The sequence below is a fragment of the Nerophis ophidion genome, linkage group LG14 (genome assembly GCF_033978795.1).
Source record: "Nerophis ophidion isolate RoL-2023_Sa linkage group LG14, RoL_Noph_v1.0, whole genome shotgun sequence".
In the NCBI taxonomy this organism is placed as follows: Eukaryota; Metazoa; Chordata; class Actinopteri; order Syngnathiformes; family Syngnathidae; genus Nerophis; species Nerophis ophidion.
The window spans coordinates 42,704,646-42,731,758 of record NC_084624.1 but is presented as its reverse complement, the minus strand read 5'-3'; the positions used below and the strand labels follow the sequence as shown (position 1 = coordinate 42,731,758).

The 27,113-nt window shown below is 40.3% G+C and overlaps 1 protein-coding gene across 4 annotated transcripts in view; it reads left to right on the top strand.

The window, feature by feature from the left end:
- Window positions 1–27,113, top strand: part of LOC133568699 (rho GTPase-activating protein 12-like) — an 85,465-nt gene that overhangs the window by 46,394 nt on the left and 11,958 nt on the right. Inside the window, exons 3-12 of one of the 4 annotated variants that reach the window (XM_061920791.1) lie at window positions 12,618–12,887; window positions 14,682–14,888; window positions 16,218–16,298; window positions 16,409–16,537; window positions 18,009–18,083; window positions 20,666–20,727; window positions 20,807–20,888; window positions 24,193–24,294; window positions 24,373–24,471; window positions 27,000–27,102. In XM_061920791.1, the coding sequence (XP_061776775.1) occupies window positions 12,618–12,887; window positions 14,682–14,888; window positions 16,218–16,298; window positions 16,409–16,537; window positions 18,009–18,083; window positions 20,666–20,727; window positions 20,807–20,888; window positions 24,193–24,294; window positions 24,373–24,471; window positions 27,000–27,102 (1,210 nt within the window). The remainder of the gene's footprint in view (window positions 1–12,617; window positions 12,888–14,681; window positions 14,889–16,217; window positions 16,299–16,408; window positions 16,538–18,008; window positions 18,084–20,665; window positions 20,728–20,806; window positions 20,889–24,192; window positions 24,295–24,372; window positions 24,472–26,999; window positions 27,103–27,113) is intronic. The other 3 variants (XM_061920792.1, XM_061920793.1, XM_061920794.1) reach the window with 3 other exon arrangements.

Sequence of the window (27,113 nt, the reverse complement as noted above, 5' to 3'; positions counted from 1 at the left end):
CTACTAATTGCAGTGGTAGGCTGGAGCTAGGTTATTTTCTGACATTTATTGAATAGGAATAATAATTAAGCATATAGTTTTTCACCCTGCAGGCTCCACACACAAGCCGCATTCAAACACCAACATGCTGAACTCAATTGATTGGTTGAAGCATGACTTCAGTCATACTGTTTGAATGTTTGACTAATGTAAATGTATTTGTTGTGATTTAATTCATGACTGACTTTATTTATGACTAGAATATCAATTTAAACAAATGTGAAGGTATGTCAGAGCCTGGCATTGACATTACATACAAAATTAGCATTATAGTGAAGGAGGACGTCCTGCCCCCAGTTTTTTTAAGCTTTCTGAAAATGTAGGCCCCAGGACAAATTAGTTGTATTGTCCTCAAGAAAATATTCCCTCCACCCCTCCATCCACTGTGTGTACAATGTGTCTATACAATTGATTTATATTTACTTATGCATAGTATTGTAAGCTTATTAACAATAAAGGAAACAACACACCACTGGTCTGTCCTCATCTCCCACCGTGGTTACTGTGAAACTAAGGGGGCTACATACGCTTCATCTTATTCTGACACGGCAAAAAATGTCACACGCGTCCCCCCTGGCATCACACCCCCCTCGCCCCACTATTTGAGAAGGACTGCTCTAATGTAACATGGTAGTCAAGGGTGAATTAATAGCATTCAAAATGTGAAATGCTGTTTCTGTAGTAACCATCACCAATATTACATCCTCTTTGTCTTCAGGGACAGACTGAGATACTGCCACCCCTAATTACAGTAACTCCTAATGAAGAATAATCTAGTCTGCACAGGGATGTTACTTAGTCAGACATAATAAGTGTTCAAATCCCGCTGCAGCTCACTCTAAATATAGACTGTCACCTTTAAAGCATCTCCAGCAATTCCTTTTCCAATATTAGCTTTGATGCCTGAAGGTGTGCTGCCTTCCTGCCATGCTGCCTATCACAGTGTCAGCTGTGATTTATCTGCAGGCGAACACCGGACCACCTGATTGTTATTCCACTGTAGACCCCCAGGCACTACAGATATCATGCTGCTTTATTCGAGACTGCCAGCAACTCTGCACGTCTATTCTCTTCTACACACAAACTCCCACTATGGTCCAAAATTTGGAAATTAGGAGCATGCAATGCTGCAGACTGAGCTGGCTGCTGATTTGCTTGCTTGAGTGCGGTGTACCCTCAAGCCGGTTTTATTGCTGCTGCGTCATGCGGGATTGTGGCTTCACTACTCAGCGTGTTCTAGAAAGCATGCAGTCTCGTTGTGGATTTAATAGTGGACTATTGTAAACACTACTCAAACAAGGGCTGTCCAAACTGCGACAAAGGGCGCATTTTCGTCCCGGAAAGTTGTTTTATTGCCTCTTGGCGTTTTTTCTAAATTGTTACGGTACATGGGAAGAAGACGGCACATACAGCAGGGATGTCGTTTAGCTCTATATTTATTAATATATATAATAACAAATGAAGTGTGTAAACTAATACAATTTTTTGGGGTGTGACTATGTGTAGCGATTAAGTGAGGAGTGTTACCGAGAGTGTTGAGCGAGAGGCGGAAGTTCAAAAGGGGCAAGGCAGGCTCAAAGGTCCAGAGACAGGCAGGAAGTCGGGGGCAATTGCGAGGCATCAAAAGTCTGTGTCCAGGCAAGAGGTCGAGATCCAAGAGGCAGCCAGGGAACCAGAGGGAATACGGGGAGACGAGACATACAGTTCGTGACGCGGGAACGAAGGAATGCTGTTGGAAGGCGACAAGGGGATACGAGACAAATGAACACGGAGGGGGAGAAAACACTGAGAGAGAGGTTGCACAGAGCTAGATGAGTCGACGTACTGTACTAAACAGGTCGCTACGTTCTGGCCCGGAACACAGGTTTGCAATACTCTCCATCTTTCAAAAGCATCCCCGATACAAATGCTTGTTTTGTTCCTGGCTTTGTCATGAGTAAGTTGAGCATCGTAACAACGCTTTTTAGATATACTAAGGTCTGACGTGTTACGTAACTTTACCAGTGGCATTAGCTCGACGAAGAGGGCTGTGCGTAACTGGCAACCTGGATGTGACACACTCACAGACTTTCTAATTGGTCAGACGATAGAGGACCGGGCAACGAAATGAAAACAATAACAATATTTCGGGGCTGTAGTTTTTGGTGTTGAAAAAGATGTAATCAGTAATAAATCAGATACTGATTTATTACTGTCCAAAACAGTGTTCCGCTCCAGTGGTTGTGTTTAAAGCACATGGAAATAAGAGTACAAACAACTTAATTAGGAGAACCACATTGTGCGCATAAAATAATTAGCAACTTGAAGTGCCCTCTTTTGGGATATAGTAAATATGTGTTCTTAAATGAAAATACAAAATTATTGTATGACTTTAGTTTTTTCTTGAGGTGGTTTTAACATTCTGTTTTTCTTGTACTAAATCTGGCATCAACATTATTTTCTGTTAATACATTTATTAAATACCACCTTCTGATACTAGTACCCCAGTTTGAGAACCAAGGTCCTATTACTGTATGCAAAATCAACTTTGCCTGTTGGTATCCGTTTTGTTTTTTTTGTCTTTGGGATCTTTGTAAGTCCGTATTTTTTTTTAAATCGACCCAAGGAGGCATGGAGGAGACATTTATAAAACAATCTTGCTTTCTCCGAAACTTGCTTCAAACGAATCGCTTGGAATATCAGACTTTTGTGCGGTATTTTGCCTTTGTTAGGTCTGAGGATATCTCCATATACAGTAAAGGTTTACTTGAAGAGGTTTTTGTGAGTCCGTCTTTTTTATCCAATTGTATTGCAAAGCTGTAGTCATTAAGTTAATTTTTTTCTCTGTCCTCTTGTTGTGGGGCTGACTATTCGTACATTCACATGCATCCTAAAATCCTCTGCTTTTGCCATTTCTAATAATTTTTAAAAGTAGCGCATGGTTCTAACTTATATCTGTCAGTAGACTCAAAATGGAAACACTAAAATTTACAACATGGCTGACGGGGGGCACTCAAAGGGAGCTTGGCCTGGAGGAGGACTTGGGCATATAAGTAAGACTGCCAACAAAATGGCGCATTTTGAAGAGACAGTCAGAAATTTAGGACCAAAGCACCAGCATTACATGTTATGTAGACCAAAAGGAAGTGTTTTAAATGTAGAAAAAAATCATAATCACAAAATTACCCCATCCATCCATTTCCTACTGCTTGTCCCTTTCGGGGTCGTGGGGGGTGCTGGAGCCTATCTCAGCTGAAACCGAGCGGAAGGCGGTGTATCCTGGACAAGTGGCCACCTCATCGCAGGGCCAACACAGATAGACAGTCAACATTAACACTCACGTTCACACACTAAGGCCAATTTAGTGGTAATCAACCTATCCCCAGGTGCATGTCTTTGGAGGTGGGAGGAAGCCGGTGTATCTGGAGGGAACCCACGCAATCACGGGGAGAACATGCACACTCCACACAGAAAGATCCCAAGCGAAGGATTGAACCCAGGACCTTCATATTGTGAGGCAGACGCACTAACCCCTCTACCATCGCGCTGCCAAAATTACCCCATTAACTTATATTGACCTGAATCAAATTAGTGTTAACATCTTTAATGCATAATGTATCAAAATGTGTTTAAAAACTAATTTCTGTCTGCAACCCTGGGTGGATAAATGTTAGAGACCCCTCTCTTAAACTAAAGTGTCATATGAATTCGCAGTCTAGTAAGTAAACTAGCTTTGTGATGGTCAGTCCTTGCACATCCTATTAGCTGTCAAACCTCCTAACCTCGATCAACCTCAGCCGACACCGCAGAGCAAAATCTGTCAAAGCACATTCTCATGGCAATCATCACGAAGGTATTACATCACCCTGACAAGTGCTGCTCAGGGAAGTGTAGTCTAACTTGTACTGAGATTGGAAATTATATCCTCTGGCTGGCTGTCATTGTAAGGATGTAAAGTCGTTCCTAAGGGCCGCTGCTGCAAAGGAAACAGACTTTTGCGCCATTAAAATCTTGTTGATAATTCCTCCCACATCAGCGCTACGTCGTGCATAAAGACATGTAAAGTGTCTTCTTAGCAACTTTACCGTATGGCCCCGCACGCTTTCAACGAGCGGTGCTTTGTCAGAGCCAGGGGTCACAGTCCTAATGTCCCTCCGCAACTTTGTGCTTTTGCAGCTCAGTATTGATGAGGTGGTCAGTCTGTTAGCAGCAGATGTCCACCAGCAGCTGTTCGCTAATATACTGATCCTGTAATGAAGTTCAGAGACTCGCCATGCAATTTTTATGAGCCGTTGTTGCCTTTAGTTACATAAGAAGTTATTTAGCCATGACTTTATTGCTGCTGTCGGCGATGCTAATTCAAGGGAAGCCCTCCTTGTTTTAAAAACGGGCTTTTGGGGAATTGTCAATTTTGTATTTGAAAACGACCTTGAGAGAAGGATGTGGTTTTGTTGATGTCGTTGTAAAAAGATCGCAGCTTCCTGCTGTCTTAACAGTTGATTGACTGGCACGACTTCCTCTTTTGACTCGTCCACTCACTAAATCTCATGTTCACTCTGCATGGCGAGAAAAGGAGCCTGTAAAATACCGCGCGTACTGGAGTCAATTGAGGTAGAATGGCAGGGGTCCGATTGAGGAGTATTTTTCGTGCAATCTCCATGCACGAAGAGGACGTTGCAACTTGCCCACCACCAGAGGTAAATTGTCCTGTTTGTAATCATTCTGCATTACTTGAAACTTCCAGGCTTTCCTCTCTTTCGTCGCCACACTTTATTGAGCTACTGACTTCTCCCATATTTCTCCCTGTCCACTTAATATTTCAAGTCTCCAACCTCCAGCTGTTTGCAGGCCTTCTGCATATTTCAGCACAATTGATCCTGCTGCAATAAAAAAGCCGCGGGACTCAACTATTATTAATGACTTCCCCGCCACCTCCCTCTCCCTGTGGCGCTGTTGTAATGCCAGCATGAAACAATCATGACAAGTAGCCCGCCGACTTGGTTCCGTGAGGAGATGTGCTGTCATTAGTGGCAACACGCTGGCGCAACTAAATGTCATGTTACTTTGGTTAGACTGAGTGCAGCTGAAGTATTTCCAAATTTGCCACCTGCGTCACCTGTTGCAACATTTTGAAAAGTAGCTACTGATGGTAAGCAATATTGACACACCCTAACTACATTTAAAATCATGTATTGTACTACCGGTGCCTTGTACTTGTACTGGAAAAGTCGAAATTTCCGTGTTTCTCGTCAGAAATTTAAACAAGATTATTTTGATTTCCGACCTCGTAACTGGAAGGCTCATAACTCTGCTGTGACGTCATTCCCAATTCCGACTTTGCACTTCCATGGTTAATGTCAAACACCATAGGGCTCAGCCCCTTTTCAACTTTTTTATAGAATTGGCCTCATTGTATTAGGCTATGTAAGTTCCCACTATAGCGTTGCACGATATAGATGATATACAAACCCCGTTTCCATATGAGTTGGGAAATTGTGTTAGATGTAAAAATAAACGGAATACAATGATTTGCAAATCTTTTTCAACCCATATTCAGTTGAATATGCTACAAAGACAATATATTTGATTTTCAAACTGAAGAACATTTTTTTTTTGCAAATCATGAGCTTTAGAATTTGATGCTAGCAACACGTGACAAAGAAGTTGGGAAATGTGGCAATAAATACTGATAAAGTTGAGAAATGCTCATCAAACACTTATTTGGAACATCCCACAGGTGTGCAGGCTAATTGGGAACAGGTGGGTGCCATGATTGGGTATAAAAGCAGTTTCCATGAAATGCTAAGTAATTCACAAACAAGGATGGGGCGAGGGTCACCAATTTGTAAGCAAATTGTCGAACAGTTTTAGAACAACATTTCTCAACGACCTATATTGCAAGGAATTTAGGGATTTTACCAGCTACGGTCCGTAAAATCATCAAAAGGTTCAGAGAATCTGGAGAAATCACTGCACGTAAGCGATTATATTACGGACCTTTGAGCCCTCAGGCGGTACTGCATCAAAAACCGACATCAGTGTGTAAAGGATATCACCACATGGGCTCAGGAACACTTCATAAAACCACTGTCAGTAACTACAGTTGGTTGGTACATCTGTAAGTGCAAGTTAAAACGCTGCTATGCAAAGCAAAACCCATTTATCAACAACACCGAGGAACGCCGCTGGCTTCGCTGGGCCCGAGGTCATCTAAGATGGAGTGATGCAAAGTGGAAAAGTGTTCTGTGGTCTGACGAGTCCACATTTCAAATTGTATGTGGAAACTGTGGACGTGGTGTCCTCCGGAACAAAGAGGAAAATAACCATCCGGATTGTCATAGGCGCAAAGTTCAAAAGCCAGCAACTGTGATGGCATAGGGGTGTATTACTGCCCAAGGCATGGGTAACTTACACATCTGTGAAGGCACCATTAATGCTGAATGGCCAATACAGGTTTTGGAGCAACATATATTGTCATCCAAGCAACGTTATCATGGACGCCCCTGCTTATTTCAGCAAGACAATGCCAAGCCACGTGTTACAACAGCGTGGTTTCGTAGTAGGAGAGTTCGGGTACTTTCCTGACCCGCCTGCAGTCCAGATCTGTCTCCCATCGAAAATGTGTGGCGCATTATGAAGCGTAAAATACGACAGCGGAGACCCCGGACTGTTGAACGACTGAAGCTCTACATAAAACATGAATGGGAAAGAATTACACTTTCAAAGCTTCAACAATCAGTTTCCTCAGTTCCCAAACGTTTATTGAGTGTTGTTAAAAGAAAAGGTGATGTAACACAGTGGTGAACATGCCCTTTCCCAACTACTTTGGCACACGTTGCAGCCATGAAATTCTAAGTTAATTATAATTTGCAAAAAAAAAAAAGTTTATGAGTTTGAACATCAAATATGTTGTCTTTGTAGTGTATTCAACTGAATATGGGTTGAAAAGGATTTGCAAATCATTGTATTCCGTTTATATTTACATCTAACACAATATCCCAACTAATTTGGAAACGGGGTTTGTACAATATCCATCCATTTTCTACCGCTTGTCCCTTTTGGGGTCATGGGGGGTGCTGGAGCCTATCTCAGCTGCATTCGGGCGGAAGGCGGTGTACACCCTGAACAAGTCACCACTTCATCACAGGGCCAACACAGATAGACAGACAACATTCACACTCACATTCACACACTAGGGCCACTTTAGTGTTGCCAATCAACCTATCCCCAGGTGCATGTCTTTGGAAGTGGGAGGAAGCCGGAGTACCCGGAGGGAACCCACGCAGTCACGGGAAGAACATGCAAACTCCACACAGAAAGATCCCGAGCCCGGGATTGAACCTGAGACTACTCAGGACCTTCGTATTGTGAGGCACATTCACTATCCCCTGTTCCACCGTGCTGCCAATGATAGAACTTTCATACTATTGTTATATCGTGGTAATGCATTTTGATAACGCATTTTAGCTGTGTCTCACAAATTTGACAACGAAAGCGAACAAACATATCCTCAATATAATGTAACGTCCTCACTTGTGGCTAATGTCCCTTTAGAGTGCAGCAATGCCAATTCTAAATCAGCAATCCTAGTGGACACCCAACTTTTTAGTGTTGCACCAAATTCATGTAAAGTATCCAAACAACAAAAGAATAAGTGATTAATAGATTTGAACAGAAGTATAGGCATAAACAAGTTAAAACAGTAAATAATCAGATATTAACAGTTAATTAACAAGTAGATGAATAGTTTTGACGACACAATATGTTACCGCTTACGTCAGCAACTAAATTAGAAGCCTTTGTAATAAGTTTTGAAATGTTTTAGTTATCATTTACATACCAAATAATATATTGTGATGTATGTCATTATTGCAGGAGGCTGCAATATATATCACAATATGGATTTTTAACCAAATCGCCCATCCCTCATCCACACACATTGTATTTGTCTTTTACTCCCCATATTATACCACATTTATCAGGTTAAGCAAATGTAATATGTTAGTTTATAGTTCGTTGTCGTGTGTGCCCACTCTGCTCCCAGGACGTGCTTGGACAAGTTGTCCGGATTGCCAGTTTCACTTCTTCATTTCTACAGTTCTTTCTTGCCTCTGCTATACAACATCACTCACTGACTTCCTTCCTCTATCCTCCACACTTCACACAACACATGCATCGCCCGGTTTCTGTCTCGACCTTTGCCTCATATGGTCAATGGTCAAAGCCCAGATAGAGTAGAACAAGGGAGTGTATGATAAACATCTCATGGGCAATTCAGAGTATTTTCTTTTGCTCTACTTGATTGAACTACTAAGGGTGTCCCGATACAGCTTTTTCACTTCCAATACGATACCGATATTATAATCTTTAGTATTTTGTAGTGTGGAATGTTAGAAAAGGCTTAATTACTTACAGAACAACAGTAGGTATGAAAAACACATTTATTAGAACTGTCTAGAGTGGACTTATGCAGCCTTTTAAAGGGAAGCAGCACTTTTTTGGAATCTTGGCTAACGTTTTTCAATCATGAAAGACATGACGATGGATGCTTTTATTACAATACGAAGGTCCTGAGTAGTCTTAGGTTCAATCCCGGGCTCGGGATTTTTCTGTGTGGAGTTTGCATGTTCTCCCCGTGAATGCTTGGGTTCCCTCCGTGTACTCCGGCTTCCTCCCACTTCCAAAGACATGCACCTGGGGATAGGTTGATTGGCAACACTAAATTGGCCCTAGTGTGTGAATGTGAGTGTGAATGTTGTCTGTCTATCTGTGTTGGCCCTGCGATGAGGTGGCGACTTGGCCAGGGTGTACACCGCCTTCCACCCGATTGTAGCTGAGATAGGCACCAGCGCCCCCCGCCACCCCGAACGGAATAAGCGGTAGAAAATGGATGGATGCATTCTAAATATCATATAAAAGTGATCAAACGTTTGCTTACAAAAGAGCCTATAAGAGCTGGGCAATTCCAACTACAAAGCCCTTAAAAAAACATCCAAACACCTCCATTGAGGTTTCATATAAGTATATATGTTATGTAGTAACGGGCACATTCATAATAACATTTAATACTTCGGTGTTTTGCTCATTAATTGGCTTTTTTTTCCTTTATCACTGATTATTACTCACTGCATACTTTATGAGAGCCAACAAACAACAAAAACATCACTTACTGTGCAAAGTCTGCTGTCATTAACGATGCCGACTGCTGGGATGTTCATACATTCCCATTTAAATGAAGAATGTCTCATAATCCTCACGACAAATGGGGTGGAGGGACTTTTTGCGTCAATCTGGCCATTTTCAGGTACTAAATGGCGGTCAAAGTGTACCAACTTTTCCGAATACCTAATCAGACTTCTTCTGTCCAGGTGAGATGTGCGATTTATGATCTAAAATAAACTTACAGGGAGCAAGGAAGTGAGGAAGCAGCAGACCACTCAATGATGTAAACATAGTGACAAACGCTAGTGATCACGGCGCCGCTATAGTTTGTCTATGTTGGAGTTTATAATAACAATATCACTAATACTTGGGTAATATTCAAACCACAAAATGTAAATGTAGTATTGTTTGCGGTTTTTGAATGGTTGTATATAGAATTTTAAGGGCGGAATAGTGAAGCTCCCATTAAATGGCTTTTATTTACGTTTATTTTATCTTTAGAATGCATTACATCCATCCATCGTCATTCATGTCTTTAATAATGATTGTAAATGATAGACAAAACATTTTTTAAAGTGCAGTTCCCCCGTAAGTTGAAGTTTGGGTTGGGCGATATAGATGATATACTATGTAAATTATATCAATTTGTCCAACGATACAGTTTTTTTATTCTATCGTTATAATCGTGACAATGTATGTTGATGACACATTCAAGCTCTGTCCTGAAAATTTGACAAGTGAATGAACGCATCTTCAATGCACTGCTGTATCTTGACTAGCTCGCTGGCGGCTAAATCACTATTTCTTGCTTCCATGGCAGCACATAAACTATGATTCTTATAAATATCATCACTGCAGGACGATGAATAAATATGCTACAGTACACAGTAATCTGTAAACTCTTAAATGTAAACAGCGGTGGGCGGCTCGATAAAAATCAGGCGTCCCAAATGTCTGCTCTTTAGCGGAATTCTGCTGTTTTTATAGCCAAAGTGGTATTTTTTTTTTTTAGATTTCCGTATAAACCGCTAGCTCGGCCGCTCCCTGGCGCACTGTGGTTAGCCTGCTGCTTAGAGCTAACCACGCCAGCAGACCGAGAACAGGCGAGAGTGCAGCCTACATTAACTGACTTGTTCACACTTTCCAGCGCATCATGGCTAACTGGTTAGAGTTAGATATAAAAAGCCATATAAAAGAATGAATGAATGAATTGTTTATTTTGATCCATGCAAACAAAACAAAAGAATGACATAAAATACGAAAGAAATATATATATACATTATATTTACACCTACATTGTAAACATTACATGCCACTAATCTTTTGTAGATGTCAAGATTGGCTCAAAAGGGAGTGGGAAGAAGTAAACGTATTAGGTCCCACCCCAATACATATACAATATATAATACAATAATATTTGTAATATAATTCAATTCAGTGGTTGCTGTGTAGACGCTATAGATTATCTATATATAATACATTTAAATTCACACACACTTACATATATACATATGCACACACACATACACAAACATACACATATATATACACATACACAACTTATATATATATATATATAATATACATACATATACACACATAAGCACATACATACACAAACATACACACATGCATATACCCAAAATACACACACATCCATCATATATATATACACACACACCTATATAAATACTATATATATAATAATATATATAATATACACTTTTGTCTATACATTATTAACAGTTTTTGGTGCCTATGGGAACAAGCTTTCATTTTGACTGTGATATTAGTGGTTATTAGTGGATCTGTGGCTGTGGAGCTATTGCCCCTGATCAACAGGACCTGAGGACCACTCTTGCTATGTGTCCTATGCTGTGCATTAAAAGAGACGAGGGGAGCCCCCTGCCAGAGGAGTTATCCACGAACATAAGATCCCCCACTCGCCTGCCCTGTACTCCAGATAGTGTACTTATTATGTGTCCTATGCTGTGCATTAAAAGAGACGAGGGGAGCCCCCTGCCAGAGGAGTTATCCACGAACATAAGATCCCCCCCTTGCCTGCCCTGTACTCCAGATAGTGTACCCAAATCCCTTTTCTTAGTTTCCATCGGCACCAATTCTTTAGTCAGAATTCATATTTGTTTATACATTTGCAGAATATTAGTATTACTCAAATTGCATATAGGATTGTACACACACACACACATACACAAACACACACTGAAACACACACACAATTCAATGTATTCCTCTTATTGATACTAATTCATATATTTTAACTAGTTAGGTAATGTCATAGAAGTAATAATAATGATAATATCAACAATGACTACAACAATAATATTAACGATAATGATAACAATAATAATGATAATATGAACAATAGCAATGACAATAAATTATGACAATAATACATATAAAATAATGATGATATTAACAACAATAATAATAATTATTATTATTATTAGCCAGGGGCTTCACGGTGGCAGAGGGGTTAGTGCATCTGCCTCACAATACGAAGTTCCTGCAGTCCTGGGTCCAAATCCAGACTCGGGATCTTTCTGTGTGGAGTTTGCATGTTCTCCCCGTGAATGCGTGGGTTCCCTCCGGGTACTCCGGCTTCCTCCCACTTCCAAAGACATGCACCTGGGGATAGGTTGATTGGCAACACTAAAATTGGCCCTAGTGTGTGAATGTGAGTGTAAATGTTGTCTGTCTATCTGTGTTGGCCCTGCGATGAGGTGGCGACTTGTCCAGGGTGTACCCCGCCTTCCGCCCGATTGTAGCTGAGATAGGCGCCAGCGCCCCCCGCGATCCCAAAAGGGAATAAGCGGTAGAAAATGGATGGATGGATTATTAGTCAGTGATGGAGTTTAACACTTAGGCATCCATGTTCACATTCATATACATTGCCCATACCATTTTTTTGTATCTTGTTTTGAACTGATGGACATTTGGACATTGCTTGAGCCCCACATCCAATCCGTTCCAAAGTTTCACTCCACGCACAGACACACACAAACTTTTCCTCGTAGTTCTTAATGTTGGAATAGTAAAGATACTACACCCCCTTAGATTATGAACTCCTTCTCTGTGTTTGAAATGTTTTTGAATATTGGCAGGTAGAACCTTTTTGTTTGCTTTAAATAGTAATTGAGCTGTATTAAAATCAACTAGATCAGGCAGTTTTAATAATTTAGATTGTAAAAATAAAATATTTGTGTGGTCACAATATCCCACCTTGTGTAGAATTCGTATTGCCTGTTTTTGGAGTGTAAAGAGTCATATATATAAAAAAAAATGTTTGGCTAATCAGAAATGTAAAAATGTCCACTGCATCTTAGGATATTTCAGCATGTTGTGGAAAACGTTTGGACCCTCCTGTTATACAACAGGGCCTTTAATCCATTCTCCATCCTCCTCTTTCCCATCAGGCGATTTCTTCGTCGGGCCGCAGCCGTCCCGAGTCGCCTGTCTACAGTAACCTGCAGGAGCTGAAGATCACCCAGTCCACTATGCCCCCGCTGCCCTCTGGCTCCCCCCTACAGGTGCTGGGTGACTGGGAGATGTACAGAGACCAGCATGGCAGACACTTTTACTACAACCGCTACACCCAAGAGAGGACCTGGAAGCCCCCACGGGCCAGGGATGCCGGCATGGGGAGCTCACGAGGAGAGAACACCAGCACGGGGGAGAGCACTGAGGTTGGTTTGGGGGAGACTCCACATACACACTCATCACACACTGTCTGTTCTCATGTGACACAGTACGTAGTGTTTTAAAAAAATGATTTTTAACATTTTAAGCATCTTAAGTCAGCTGTGACGTGCCCTGTGAATGCTTCTCATGTTGTGAATTAGGGCTAGGCGATATAAGTGATATACTCAATATATCGCGGGTTTGTCTCTGTGCGATATAGAAAATGACTATATCGTGATATTCCAGTATACGTTCTCAGGCAGTTGCTTTTAGCTGCGGGCATTACACGACAGGCGTTTCTCATTCTTTGTTGTCTCTCCTTCTCACAGAGACTTAAACAAGGGCACCTTCTTACATACGTCTCATACTGACGCACGCGCAACGTCACACACCCTTGCCGAGCAAAGAGGTAGCGACATGGGTAACGTTAGCTGTGGTGCCAGCGGAGTCGTGCTAGTGGTAATACGAGATAAAGAAGGTGTGAATCTGGTATGAAGGAAGAAGAATTGATTCCCTAGAAAAACAGCACGGGGTCCATCGCCTGAGGAGGGTTTGGCTTCAAGCGGGAATATGTCGAACGGACAACCGTAATTTGTAAAGTGTGGGGCAGAAAATTGCTACAAAAAGTAGCAGCACTGGTAATTTGTAGCATCATTTGAAATGTCACCCGCTATTGAATTATAAATGCTTGAAACTCCGCATGTCAACATCTCCGTTAGGTGCCACACCAACAAAATGCTGAGGCAACCATTTCCACATCAACACCGTATGAAAAAAATTGTCAACAACAGAAGCAGATAACGTCCGCAGGAACCTACCACATAGCGAAGGGTTTGATTTCCTATTATGCAGCTCATTTTTATTTGACACTTATTGAAATATCATTTTTATTTGACACTTATTGAAATATCTTGTGACATCATGCACAAAAGTGCACTTCATTTATTTTAAGCTATTTTAGTGGCGTTCTGTACAAAAAGTGCACTTTGATTTAGTCAAGGGTGTACCCCCCAGGGAATAAGCAGTTTAAAATGGATGGATGGATGGAATTTATTGTTGTTTTCATATGTCATCTAAGTGACATCATGCACAAAAGTGCACAAATAGCTTGTTTTAAAATGTTTCTGACAATCTTGCACTTTCGGCTTTGAAATGACATGATTTTTTTTGCCACTGCTAAATAACTGTTTAATAAATACAGTTTTGGTCAATTGACTTAGTTGTGGTTGCCCTCTCTGCATGAAAGTTTAAAATGAGCATATATTAATGCAGTATGAAGAAGAATGTTTTAATGTAGACACATAGAATCCTCATACTGCTGTGATTATATGCATCAAGTGTTCATTCAAGGCTGAGGCAAAATATCGATATATATATATCGTGTAACATGGCCTAAAAATATCGAGATATTAAAAAAATGCCATATCGCCCAGCCCTATTGTGAATCATTAAGAAGCAAAACTTGCGTAAAAAAAAAAAAGAAGAAGAAAGCCGTAAAGAAAGTGCGTATTTGGTCAGTTTTGCCTTTTATTCTCATTTTCACACACTTGACACACTTCATGAGTGAATCATCAGCAAGTCTCTTGACTGTCTGTGCCACAGTGCCCCCTACAGGCTAGAGCTAACTTTTCATCTGACTTTCTGAATTATTAGATTATTTCTGACGCTGCTGCAAATGTCTTTTAATTTTGTGTTTGGGCATTTACGGTGTTTTAATTGCCTGTGGACTTTGCTTCTTTGCTGGTGAAAGGTGACTTCTCCTTTCTTTTTTCTCTTGTTTCCCCCTCCACTCATGCTAGAGCACTCCTCTGTCGCTATCGCCATCTTTCTTTCCCTACCTGTCACTCTCCATCGGCCGCCTGGAGCCTCTGTCGTCAGAGGACACCTGCTTCAGCGCCTACTCTAGCCAGTCAGACAGTCAGTATGGCTCCCCGCCCCGCGGTTGGTCGGAGGAGATGGATGAGTACGGCCACACGCTGTACATAAGCGACTATACTAATGAGAAGGTACCTGCTGCATTAAGCTCTTCAGCTTCCTCTTTACTGTGTGTCGCAATGATAGAGCTACATTTGGCATAATTTCCCTTATGGTAGGAGTCTCCCAAGCAAATTACTGTATTGTCTGATTAGCTATCTCATTAATAATCAATTCATTTTTAGTATATGCTAATAGAAAAATTAACTGTAGGCCGAAAATGTCCCTCAAGTCGCAATTTAGCTCCTATTCTGTCCCCCCCTACAGTTGTACATTAATGTTGCCACCCTGTCTCTGAAGTTAATACCGTATTTTTCGGATTATAAGTCGCTCCATAGTATACGTCGCACCGGCTGAAAATGCATAATAAAGAAGAAAAAAAACATATGTAAGTCGCACTAGAGTATAAGTCGCATTTTTGGGGGAAATGTATTTGATAAAATCCAACACCAAGAATAGACATTTGAAAGGCAATTTAAAATAAATAAAGAATAGTGAACAACAGGCTGAATAAGTGTACGTTATATGATGCATAAATAAACAACTGAGAAGGTGCCTGGTATGTTAACCTAACATATTATGGTAAGAGTCATTCAAATAACTATAACATATAGAACATGCTATACGTTTACCAAACAATCTGTCACTCCTAATCGATAAATCAGATGAAATCTTCTTCCTCGATGTCGCTTCTAAACAACTCTGCCAACTCTAAAGATATGCGCCGCTTCCTCTTGTCGTTTTCTCCTGCAAATTTCACTACGTCCAGCTTGTAATCTGCAGTAGATGATTTCCTTTTCGGTCCAATTTTTGTTCAGGCCTTCTCAGTTTTTATAACCGCCAACGATGAAATGATTCATTTTAATAGCTACGGCAGTATCATATAGCATATAGCAGTTAGAATTCCATGACCCACAATGCACTTCTGCCATGACCCTCCCCCGCCAAATTCTTATTGGTTGACGTGTGTGTGACGATTGCTGACATTTTCTTTGTCTCTTCCGCGAATCAGATAAATAATATTATTTGATATTTTACGGTAATGTGTTAATAATTTCACACATAAGTCGCTCCGCAGTATATGTCGTACCAAACTATGAAAAAAACTGCAATTTATAATCCGAAAAACACGGTACAAGCGATTGGTTTTCATGCTCATTTAAAAATGGGGTGTCCAAGCTTATTTTACCCCAATAATGTATGAAATACTTATGAATACATGAAACACATCAAGTCCAGTGGCCAATAAAAAAAACGAGTATGCTGAAAAAAACCTGCCTCATGTACAACACAGCATGTGATCATGAAGTCTAACACATCATGTGAGAGTCTCTAATTCTTAATACTGTGTCCCCCACCAGTGGTTAAAGCACGTTGATGACCAAGGTCGCCCATATTACTACAACGCAGACGGTTCCAGGTCGGAGTGGGAGCTCCCAAAGGTAAGGTTTACTTATGCAACTCAATTTACTGTGTTCGTTTCATTCAAAAGCATTAAGCAAATATTCTACCAGGCATTCCAGTTCACTTAACTCTCCATCTCTTCCTCCAGTACAACCATTCCCTGTCACAGCTACCAGGAGATGCCCCAAAGACCCGTAGTCTAGACAGAAGACCAGTCGAGCCCATCGTCTTGACCAACTGGAGACACAGCACCTACGTTCAAGAACCCAACGACAAGGTGCCTCACTTTTGTCAATTTGATACGAGATTTTTGTTTTGTGTTTTTAAATAATACCACCGTGTTTACTGGCCATTTAATTGTCATGCTGCGTGATCACAAGTCTAATGTGTTGTGTTGGAGTTGTTTCTCAGACTGTTCAGTAAACGTCTTTATTAAGAAAAAGACAGAGAATTCAGGTTTAGATTGGTTGCTTTGCAGCCCCTCTTCCAACTTGGGCGATTCCGGACAAACCCGTACAAGCAGCAAGTCAGTAGAATGTGCACTTTGAATGATGACAATCACATGACAGAATTATTGTGTTTGTGCATTGCACTCTTCGGATTTTTATTCCACAAAACCTCTGTCTTAAACAGTGTGGATAGATGCTGCACTTGAGGAAGTAGGACATATCCCACCTGGAGATCACACCCCCGCAGGCGACTAAGTCAAATGTGAACCAAAAAAAAAAAACAACTGTGATAAATGACAAATGTATTTATTTAAAGTTTTTTACATTTCACCAAGAAACTTTTCTATTCAGAGATTATAGAGTCATACATTTATATCAATCAATCAATCAATGTTTACTTATATAGCCCTAAATCACTAGTGTCTCAAAGGGCTGCACAAACCACCACGACATCCTCGGTAAGCCCACATAAGGGCAAGGAAAACTCACACCCAGTGGGACATTGGTGACAATAATGACCCAGTGGGACGTCAGTGACAATGATGACTATGAGAACCTTAGAGAGGAGGAAAGCAATGGATGTCGAGCGGGTCTAACATGATACTGTGAAAGTTCAATCCACAATGGATCCAACACAGTCGCGAGAGTCCAGTCCAAAGAGGATCCAAGAGTACGGGAGTATCGTAACTTTGGAAACGGTGATGCCCCTGACAAGCACTAGGTCTATCGTATTATCGTATTACCGTTGCGATGCGTATATGACAGTTTATGTGGTAGAAATGCTTCAATGAAAGTCCAATGAAAAACTTTATAACATTACTTTACAAAACCACTGTTGTTATTACATTCTATTGTATTGTTTTTTTATATAATATTTCTCATCTTAAAAGTTTGTTGTTCTTTTTAAAAGGCATGTTACAAATTGTGCTTTTTTGGAGAAGCAAAGCAAAGATTAAACCGATTTAAATTCTCTTCAATGGGAGACATTGATTTAAGATACGAGTGAGTTCAGTTAAGAACTGTCATTTGAGCTAATTAAATTAAGCTCATAAATTGCAGAATTATTGTATTGTATAATGTTTGTTTCATATATAGGGACGTACGTATACAGTCCCATTGTAGATGGACAACTGCTTAAGAAATAAAGTTAGAAATTGTAGCATGCTGATCTGAGCATTCCTTGAATAATGCTTAAAAAAAGACACTTGTTATACGATCTCACTGACTACCTACCCACCCTCTCCTTAAATGTGTTGTTATTAACCCGTGTGATCGTTTGTGTTCTCGTCTCCTCACTAGGACACACCTCTGAGCCCCAAGTCCCCCTCATCCGACTCAGACTCCAGCTCTTCTTCTCCTAAGCGCCCAAACTCTGTTAGTAACCCCCCACAACAGGCTCCTCAGCAGTATCAAGCAGCATGGTTTATCCTTGGGGTGTCCAAAATCAGGCCGATGGGCAAATTGGTTTTTTTGTTAGTCCTCTGTGTATTGCACAAATATGTAGTAATACATATGATTATAACATTTTAAAATTATGTGTGTGAAATCACAGTAATTGTGTTAAATAAACATTCCTGCGATTTCATTTTACACATAACATTTACCGCAATTATAAAATATAGCAATATACAGTAGTATAGCGTTTTTCTACCTTCAAGGCACTCAAAGCGCTTTTACACTATTTCCACATTCACCCATTCACACACACATTCGGACAATGATGGCAGGAGCTGCCAGGAAAGGCGCTAACCACGACCCATCAGGAGCAAGGGTGAAGTGTCTTGCTCAAAGACACAACAGACGTGACTAGGTTGGTAGAAGCTGAGGATCGAACCTGGGACCCTCAGGTTACTGGCACGGCCACTCTCCCAACTGCGCCACGCTGTACTGTGTATTCATGTATGTATACAGTGGGGCAAAAAAGTATTCAGTCAGCCACCGATTGTGCAAGTTCTCCCACTTAAAATGATGACAGAGGTCTGTAATTTTCATCATAGGTACACTTCAACTGTGAGAGACAGAATGTGAACAAAAATCCAGGAATTCACATTGTAGGAATTTTAAAGAATTTATTTGTAAATGATGGTGGAAAAAAGTATTTGGTCAACCATTCAAAGCTCTCACTGATGGAAGGAGGTTTTGACTCAATATTTCTTGACACATGGCTCCATTCATTCTTTCCTTAACACGGATCAATCGTCCTGTCCCCTTAGCAGAAAAACAGCCCCAAAGCATGATGTTTCCACCCCCATGCTTCACAGTAGGTTTGGTGTTCTTGGAATGCAACTCATTATTCTTTTTCCTCCAAACAGGAAGAGTTGAGTTTATACCAAAATGGATACATGGATGATACAGCAGAGGATTGGGAGAATGTCATGTGGTCAGATGAAACCAAAATAGAACTTTTTGGTATAAACTCAACTCGTTGTGTTTGGAGGAAAAAGAATAATGAGTTGCATTCCAAGAACACCATACCTACTGTGAAGCATGGGGGTGGAAACATCATGCTTTGGGGCTGTTTTTCTGCTAAGGGGACAGGACGATTGATCCGTGTTAAGGAAAGAATGAATGGGGCCATGTATCGAAAGATTTTGAGCCAAAACCTCCTTCCATTAGTGAGAGCTTTACATGGTTGACCAAATACTTATTTTCCACCATAATTTACAAATCAATTCTTTAAAATTCCTACATTGTGAATTCCTGGATTTTTGTTCACATTCTGTCTCTCACAGTTGAAGTGTACCTATGATGAAAATTACAGACCTCTGTCATCATTTTAAGTGGGAGAACTTGCACAGTCGGTGGCTGACTAAATACTTTTATGCCCCACTGTATATGTATATACTCTGCGATGAGGTGGTGACTTGTGCAGGGTGTACCCTGCCTTCCACCCGAATGAAGCTGATATAGGTTCCAGCACCCCCCGCGATCCCGATAGGGACAAGCGGTATAATGGATGGATGCGTTTATACTGTATCTGTATATACTGTATATGCTTGTGCGTATGTATATATATATTTTTTTTACATATGATTGTATGTATTTGTTTTTGTTTTTACATATATATGAATACGCCCAGGGAGTACTAGCACCCTCATCTGAAGCAGTGGATTTAGAATGTACTGGTCTACACTGAATGGGTTTTAGCATCCTTTGTGTATAGGATCTACCAAAGTGGCCCCCCTTTAATTTGTATGTATGTACAATAGCCTTTACCGGAAAAGTTTTGGACACCCCTATTCCAACCTCTTGCAAGGTTCCCACATTGGTTTGGAAATCCACTTAAGGTGACTATTAATGAGACTGCAGAAGTAGGTCTTTCTGAGGAACAAACCAAGGTGGAAACTTTCTTTGTTGAAGGCTTTTTTGAATCACACAATGAGCCTTTTCTCAGCAAGGAACTTACAGGGACTTGCTGGGCGTTTGTACTGGGATGTACCGAGATGACAAATGAAAGGAAAAACCAAGCCGCTGTGCCATGCCGAGCCTCCACAAGCTGTCATATCAATTACAAGATTCCAGACATCTGCACTTCTTTTCGAATGTGAACTTCACCTACGAAATATACTTCACTGTAGCATTTTTGTAGCATTAACATCGGAATCGCAATCAACTCAACAGTTGGGTTCATCTTTTGTGCTCAAATCACTTACTTGGGTTTTTCTTTGAAATTGTCTGATACTCAGTGAGTGGAATTTGTGCTGACTTTAACGTGTCTGCTTCCCTCTTTTTCGCGTATGCCGCTTTGGGAAATGGGGATCAAAGTGCAAAGCTTTTATCTGAGGCTTGCTGTGTTGTGCTCGTTTGGGAGGTGGCATTGCTGCTGGTGTTTAAGTGCAGGCTTCACTGCAGTCATCCTGCTGTGATGATCAATGCTTGTTGCTGTGATGCATGTCTAACCTGCTCTCTGCTGTGTTTTTTCTCGACTAAAGTCTTCTGTTTCCTCCTCTCTGTAGCCCTCAGAGAAATGCGGCGTGCTGAACATGACAAAGATTACAGAGAACGGCAAGAAAGTTCGGTGGGTGAAACTTGGAAGGTTTTTTTGCACGATAAAATCACTCCTCTGGAATAATTGGCTTCCGGGTTGTCTGTTGCAGGAAGAACTGGACTTCCTCTTGGACAGTTCTGCAAGGGTCCACCTTACTCTTTGCCAAAGGCCAGGGAGGCGGGACAAGCTGGGTGCGTCACTCAAACATTCACAGTTTTACTGCCAGTGTCTTGTTAGCTGTCTCCATTTAATTGCATCGTACTGGTGCAACCTGGGGATACATTGATTTATACTCCTACTTCTGCCAGCGCGTCTGCAGGGCACAGCACATTTTGATTCTGTCATGTTCGATAGTAATAGTACCTAACATGAAAACATGGGAAACCAAATTGTCTCACTTTCTTTAAAAATAATCAAATGTACACATTCATCAAAAGACATTTTACAACAAAAATACATTTATAATACAGTCAAACACGATTATCTTGGCTCATGTCACATCGATAGAAGTTGTTGTCAACATAATCCAGTCTATTGCTAGCACATTCCCTTGGGACTTTGTCCAGAGACATAGGGAAAATGGGCAATGATAAAGTTTTTGTTTGTTGATGTTTTTAATTTATTTTTGTGTTTTTACTTTTTGCATGATATTTTCTACTATTATCTAACTGAGCTGTTGTCCTAATTACCTTGTATGTTTTGATTAAAATGATAATTTGATTTTGATACATGCATAGATCATTCAATCTAAAAGGAAATGTAATTAGTGTAATTTTAAGTAGCAGTGTTTGGATTCAGGTTAATACTGCCATGCTTTTTTAAAATCTTACTTTGCACTGGATAGGAAGTATGGTTGCGCGATATAGACTATATTTAAAGATATACATTTGGCGTATGATAGAACTTTTAATATTGTCATATAGTGATAATGCATGTTGATGATACATTACTAGCTTGGTCCCGCAAAATTTGACAGCGACAAGCAGACGGTCGCTTCCTCAACACAATGTAGCCTTCTCGCAAGTGCACCAATGGCTAACGTCCCAACACAGTGCAAAGCCGCTTCCAAGTCGCCAATCGTTGCCTAATCTGTTGTTTTCAAGTATTGTTATCCCTGGAGGACGAGGAATAGCTAAACATGCTCCACTACAGGAGGATACAATAAGCCATGCTAACAGCACAATAGAGCTCTTGAATGGAAGCAGGAGTGTATGGATCGATCCAAATATCGACAGTAACGATTCCAAGTATAGCAGCAGTGTATGGTCGATACTACAGTTTTTAAATCAATATTTTTTTGTAACCACAAAATTGTTATTTGTCGTTTTCGTTATATTTACACACTCAGGAAATAAGTCTCTGGACACAGGAAAGTATTAGGGCCAAAATTCAAATGATTTAAATCAGCACAAAGTGTACTTTTTGCTTATCTTTGGTTATTTTGAACTATTGACTTCAATTCAAAATATTGTATCTTGTAAAATGGAATATATAATTGATATTATTGGACCGATATACTGGTTTTTTTGGTCTGATAATCATTCAATGATCTTGAAAATTCTGAAGCATCAGTATCAGCATTGGTACTTCCAATACAACCTCTATAACTTCTTGGTATTGGATCGAAACCTAAATTTGTAGTATCGCCCAGAACTAATAATGTAAAGTATCCAAACAACAGAAGAATAAGTACTTTGTACATTGTAACAGAAATGTAGATACAACTATGTTAAAACCGAAAGTAACCAGATGTTAAGAGTAAATTAGTAATAGTTTTCAAAAAATAAAAAACTGCCAACGACGCAATGTGTCATGGGTGTCAAACTCTGGCCCGCGGGCCAAATTTGGCCCGCCGTGTAATTTCATTTGGCCCTTGAGGCAATATGAAATTAACATTAGAGCTGGCCCGCTGGTTTTATACCACATATATACCGCATTCACCACTAATACTCATACTTGCCAACCCTCACGATTTTCCCAGACTCCCAAATTTCAGTGCCCCTCCCGAAAATCTCCCGGGGTAAACATTCTCCCGAATTTCTGCCTATTTCTACCTGGACGACAATATTGGGGGTGTGCATTAACGGCACTGTCTTTAGCGTCCTCTACAACCTGTCGTCACGTCCGCTTTTCCTACATAGAAATAGCGTGCCAACCCAGTCACATAATATATGCGGCTTTTACACACACACGCACACACGTGAATGCAAGGCATACTTGTTCAACAGTCATACAGGTCACACTGAGTGTTGCCGTATAAACAACTTTATCAATCTTACAAATATGCACCACACTGTGAACCCCACACCAAACAAGAATAACAAACACGATTCGGGAGAACATATGCTCAGTAACAGAACAAATACCCAGAACCCCTTGCAGCACTAACTCTTCCGGGACGTTACAATATAGCCCCCCCAAGCAATAATTAATGTTTTATTCATGCACTTTCTCTTGCTACTACAAGGCTTGAATGTTTGATTAATTTGTTATTGTTATTTTATTTGCAAATGTATTATTAGCCTGTGGAAAAAGTTTATTTTGATATTTACCTCAGAGGGTTGCAAATAGAAAAGAGGCATTCAATTTTTATTTAAATTTTATTTGATATGCCATTGATATTTTTTTACTATTAATATTAGTATTTAAAACTCGATTTTTCATGTCACTATAAAGTTATATAAGCTTTGCTTGTTCAATATTCAATGCAAAACTTTTTTGAGTCCTTATTAAAGGGTTAATTTGTTCAACCTTAGCCCGTGGCTTTGTTCAGTTTTAAATCTTGGCCCAGTCTGTATTTGAGTTTGACACCCCTGCAATATGTAATCGCTTATGTCAGCAGCTAAATTAGAGCATTTGTAACCCGCTTTAAAATTGTCCTATTATTATTATAATAGAACCATTATTATAGCTCGGTTGGTAGAGTGGCCGCACCAGCAACTTGAGGGTTCGATCCCCGCTTCCGTTACCCTAGTCACTGGCAATCTGTCCTTGGGCAAGACACTTTACCCACCTGCTCCCAGTGCCACCCACACTGGTTTAAATGTAACTTAGATATTGGGTTTCACAATGTAAAAAGCGCTTTGAGTCACTAGAGAAAAGCGCTATATAAATATAATTCATTTCATTTCACTTCACTATTATTACACAGTAGTTATGTTGCTGTTGTGATCATGAAGAATTTAATACATTTACAACACATGTCAACATAAACGAACATGGCCCTTGTATCTTACAGTATGTCAACCAAAGTGCTTTACTGTGTGATGACATCAACTTGAGCAACCACTTTTTATTACTTGCGTTTTCTCAATTATAGCAGGGGTTACGTTCCAAACCTGTCTACTCAGTGTTGCCACAAATGATAAATAACGATTTTCTGAGAGGGAGAGAGAAAGGGATGACTTCCACTGTGGTGTTTACATTTCATCAATCAATACAGATCCTTTTAGGGTGTTTTGTGTCCGATAATCCACCATCTTTCTTTGTGTGCAGTTTGGTGGTGGTCAGTCCAAACCAGAGTTGACAGTGGACCTGAAGGGCAGCTCTGTGGAATGGGCCTCCAGAGACAAGTCCAGCAAGAAACACGTTATCGAGGTTTGAAAAACCTACTAAGCTTCAATATCACCGCTACTATCAGCCATTTAAGAGTCATTTACTAATATGCATCTGCAGCTGAAGACCCGTCAAGGCACGGAGCTGCTGATTCATTCTGAAAATGACGTCATTGTCAACGAGTGGTACCGAACACTGCGGGACACCGTCAGCAGCCCTGTGAGAAACCCCCCTCTTAATACATATACACTTCAATGGACTAACACTGACTCTTGTTCATTGCATTTTGATGTCCATAGTCCAGAAACGCACGTCAAATGTTCTTTTTTCTCCCATTAATCAAGAAACTCACAATAATTATATATAAAATAGAATAAAGATAATAAAATAGAGGAAAAAAACATGCCGTCAAATAAGTAAAGGCTAATATTGTCATGAAGCCACAGATAACTGCACTCCTTAATGTCCCCAACACGGTGCAGCAATACATAAAAGCAGTCAAAAGGCCCTTCTATTATCTACATTTCAATTACTTTTCAATCAGGGTTAAATTTGAGATAACTTTCTCATACATATTTTAGGAATCCACCCCATATTTCCTGAAATTTCACAGAACAACCGCTCAATGTCAGCCTAATTTTCTCCAATTTAATGACGTAAAGAATATGTCTAATTCAGCGGGTGGTGCAGGGAGGCACTGCAGCCTTCCAATTTAGCACAATGAGTCTTCTAGGCCAGTGGACCTCAACCTTTTTGTAGCTGCGGACCGGTCAACGCTAGAAAATTTGTCCCACGGACCGGGCGGGGGGGGGGGTTCATAAAGAAATACAATCATGTGTGCTTACGGACTGTATCCTTGCAGACTGTATTGATCTATGTTGATAAAATGTATATATTGTGTTTTTTATTTTGATTTAATAATTTATTTAAAAAAATAAAAAAATTATTTCTTTTGCGGCCCGATACCAATCGGTCCGCAGACCGGTACCGGGCCGCGGACCGGTGGTTGGGGACCACTGTTCTAGGCAACAAAGTACTACATGCTACCAAGTTCTTTTTGGATTTGCCAAGACAAGATGACATACAGGCTACCTCAAATAGTTTTCCTAAAGGATTTAGTTTGATCTTTTCTCCAATTACCAAAGACAATTTATTAAACATTTCAGTCCAATAATTGCACAGGAATGGGCAAAGCCAAGACAAATGTATTAAGTTAGCTGGAGACTGTTGACACTGATTACATAATACTTATATTCCATCATACATCTTAGCCAACCTTGGTATTTTAGGTATGATGTATTAGCTTGCATTAAATAACGTTGTGTCTAGCACAAATAGAAGACGTATGAGCTCTACTTAAAATCTCTGTCCTGGTCTCCTCAGATAGGGTCACTTCTAAGTCATCCTCGCAAAATGATTTAATTGATTTCAGAGACTGAGGGCGTAAATGAAAAATTGTATTGGAAATAGAATAGAATAGAATAGAAAGTACTTTATTGATCCCTGGTGGAAATTCAGCTGTAATTGATCCTTTTAAAGCCAGAAGTGGTGTAAAAAAGCATCTAAAACTGTGTCAGTTGGAAACATGGGAAAAGTATTACCAACAAAACTGCGGATCTGTAGATCTCTAAAAAAGTGTTGATTAGGCAGTGAACATTTGTCAGAAAGTTGCTGGAAAGGGGCAACAGTGCTGTGATGCATAATTCTTAAATGTTGTTGATCCCCAGACTTGACCCTCTTAGAAAGGCACTATCAACAAGAGAGAAAGGGAAAGCATGATTAGAAGTGATGGGTGCACGACTAGAAATAGTCTGTAAACTGTTCACTTGGACTGAACCCAAATTCTGAATGAGGTTTTTATGATTGAATTTTTCGTAAAAGCTGAAGTAGAAGAGTGGATGGGAAAGTAAACCAGAGCCCTAAGAGAAACTGGTTTAGTTTAGTCAGCCTGGATAACCAGCCATAATGGAGCGAGATGAAATGCTTCATTTCTCAGCCATTATTTAAGAATTATAATGTCGGTGGCCAATTAGGAAAATCTAAAGTTTGGTAGTGCTAATCCCCCCGATGATTTGGGTCTCTGTAAATATTGTTTATGTAACCTGTGAGTCTTTTTATTCCAAATAAAGTCCGAAATATGACTAAATCTAATTTGCGAAAGAAGGACTGAGGGAGAAAAAGTGGTATACACTAGAACAAATGGGAAAATTGCAGAAGAACATTCATTTTAACAGAGTTGACAAGAGCCACTGTAAATAAATTAAGTAAGGAACAGCGATCAAAATCTCCCTGGATTCTGGACAACAGTGGAAGAAAGTTGTCTGTATAAAGGTCTGCAGGCGTATGTGTGACCTGGATGTCCAAGTATGTGTAACTTTTGCGAGGTATTTTCAAAGGGAAAACTGTGCAGAGATATTTCTTTGCAGCATAATTTATAGGAATCCTTTCACCTCTACCCATTTAAACTTGCAACCAGACACATTTCCAAAAGCCCAGAGAGTACTGATGGCAGCCCGGACCGAGACGGACATGTCCGAGACATATACTGTATTTGGGAGGAGGTCATCTGCATAGACTGATAACATGTATTCTAATACACTCTTATTAACAAACATCACATTCATCAAAGAGGAAATCTCGCTCACTCAGCACCTTTCTTGCAGAAACCTTTTACTATTGTAGGAAAAAGAGTTAAAATTGAATAAAACTTCTTGAATGTAAGTTATGTGATCGTTATTTGTTTTTAGGCGTGTGAGTCTGATGAAGCCATTGAAGAAGACATGCCCGAGTCACCTGGTGCAGAGAAGCATGACAGAGAAAAAGACAACAGAGACACCATGAAAACCAGAGGTACAGTATGG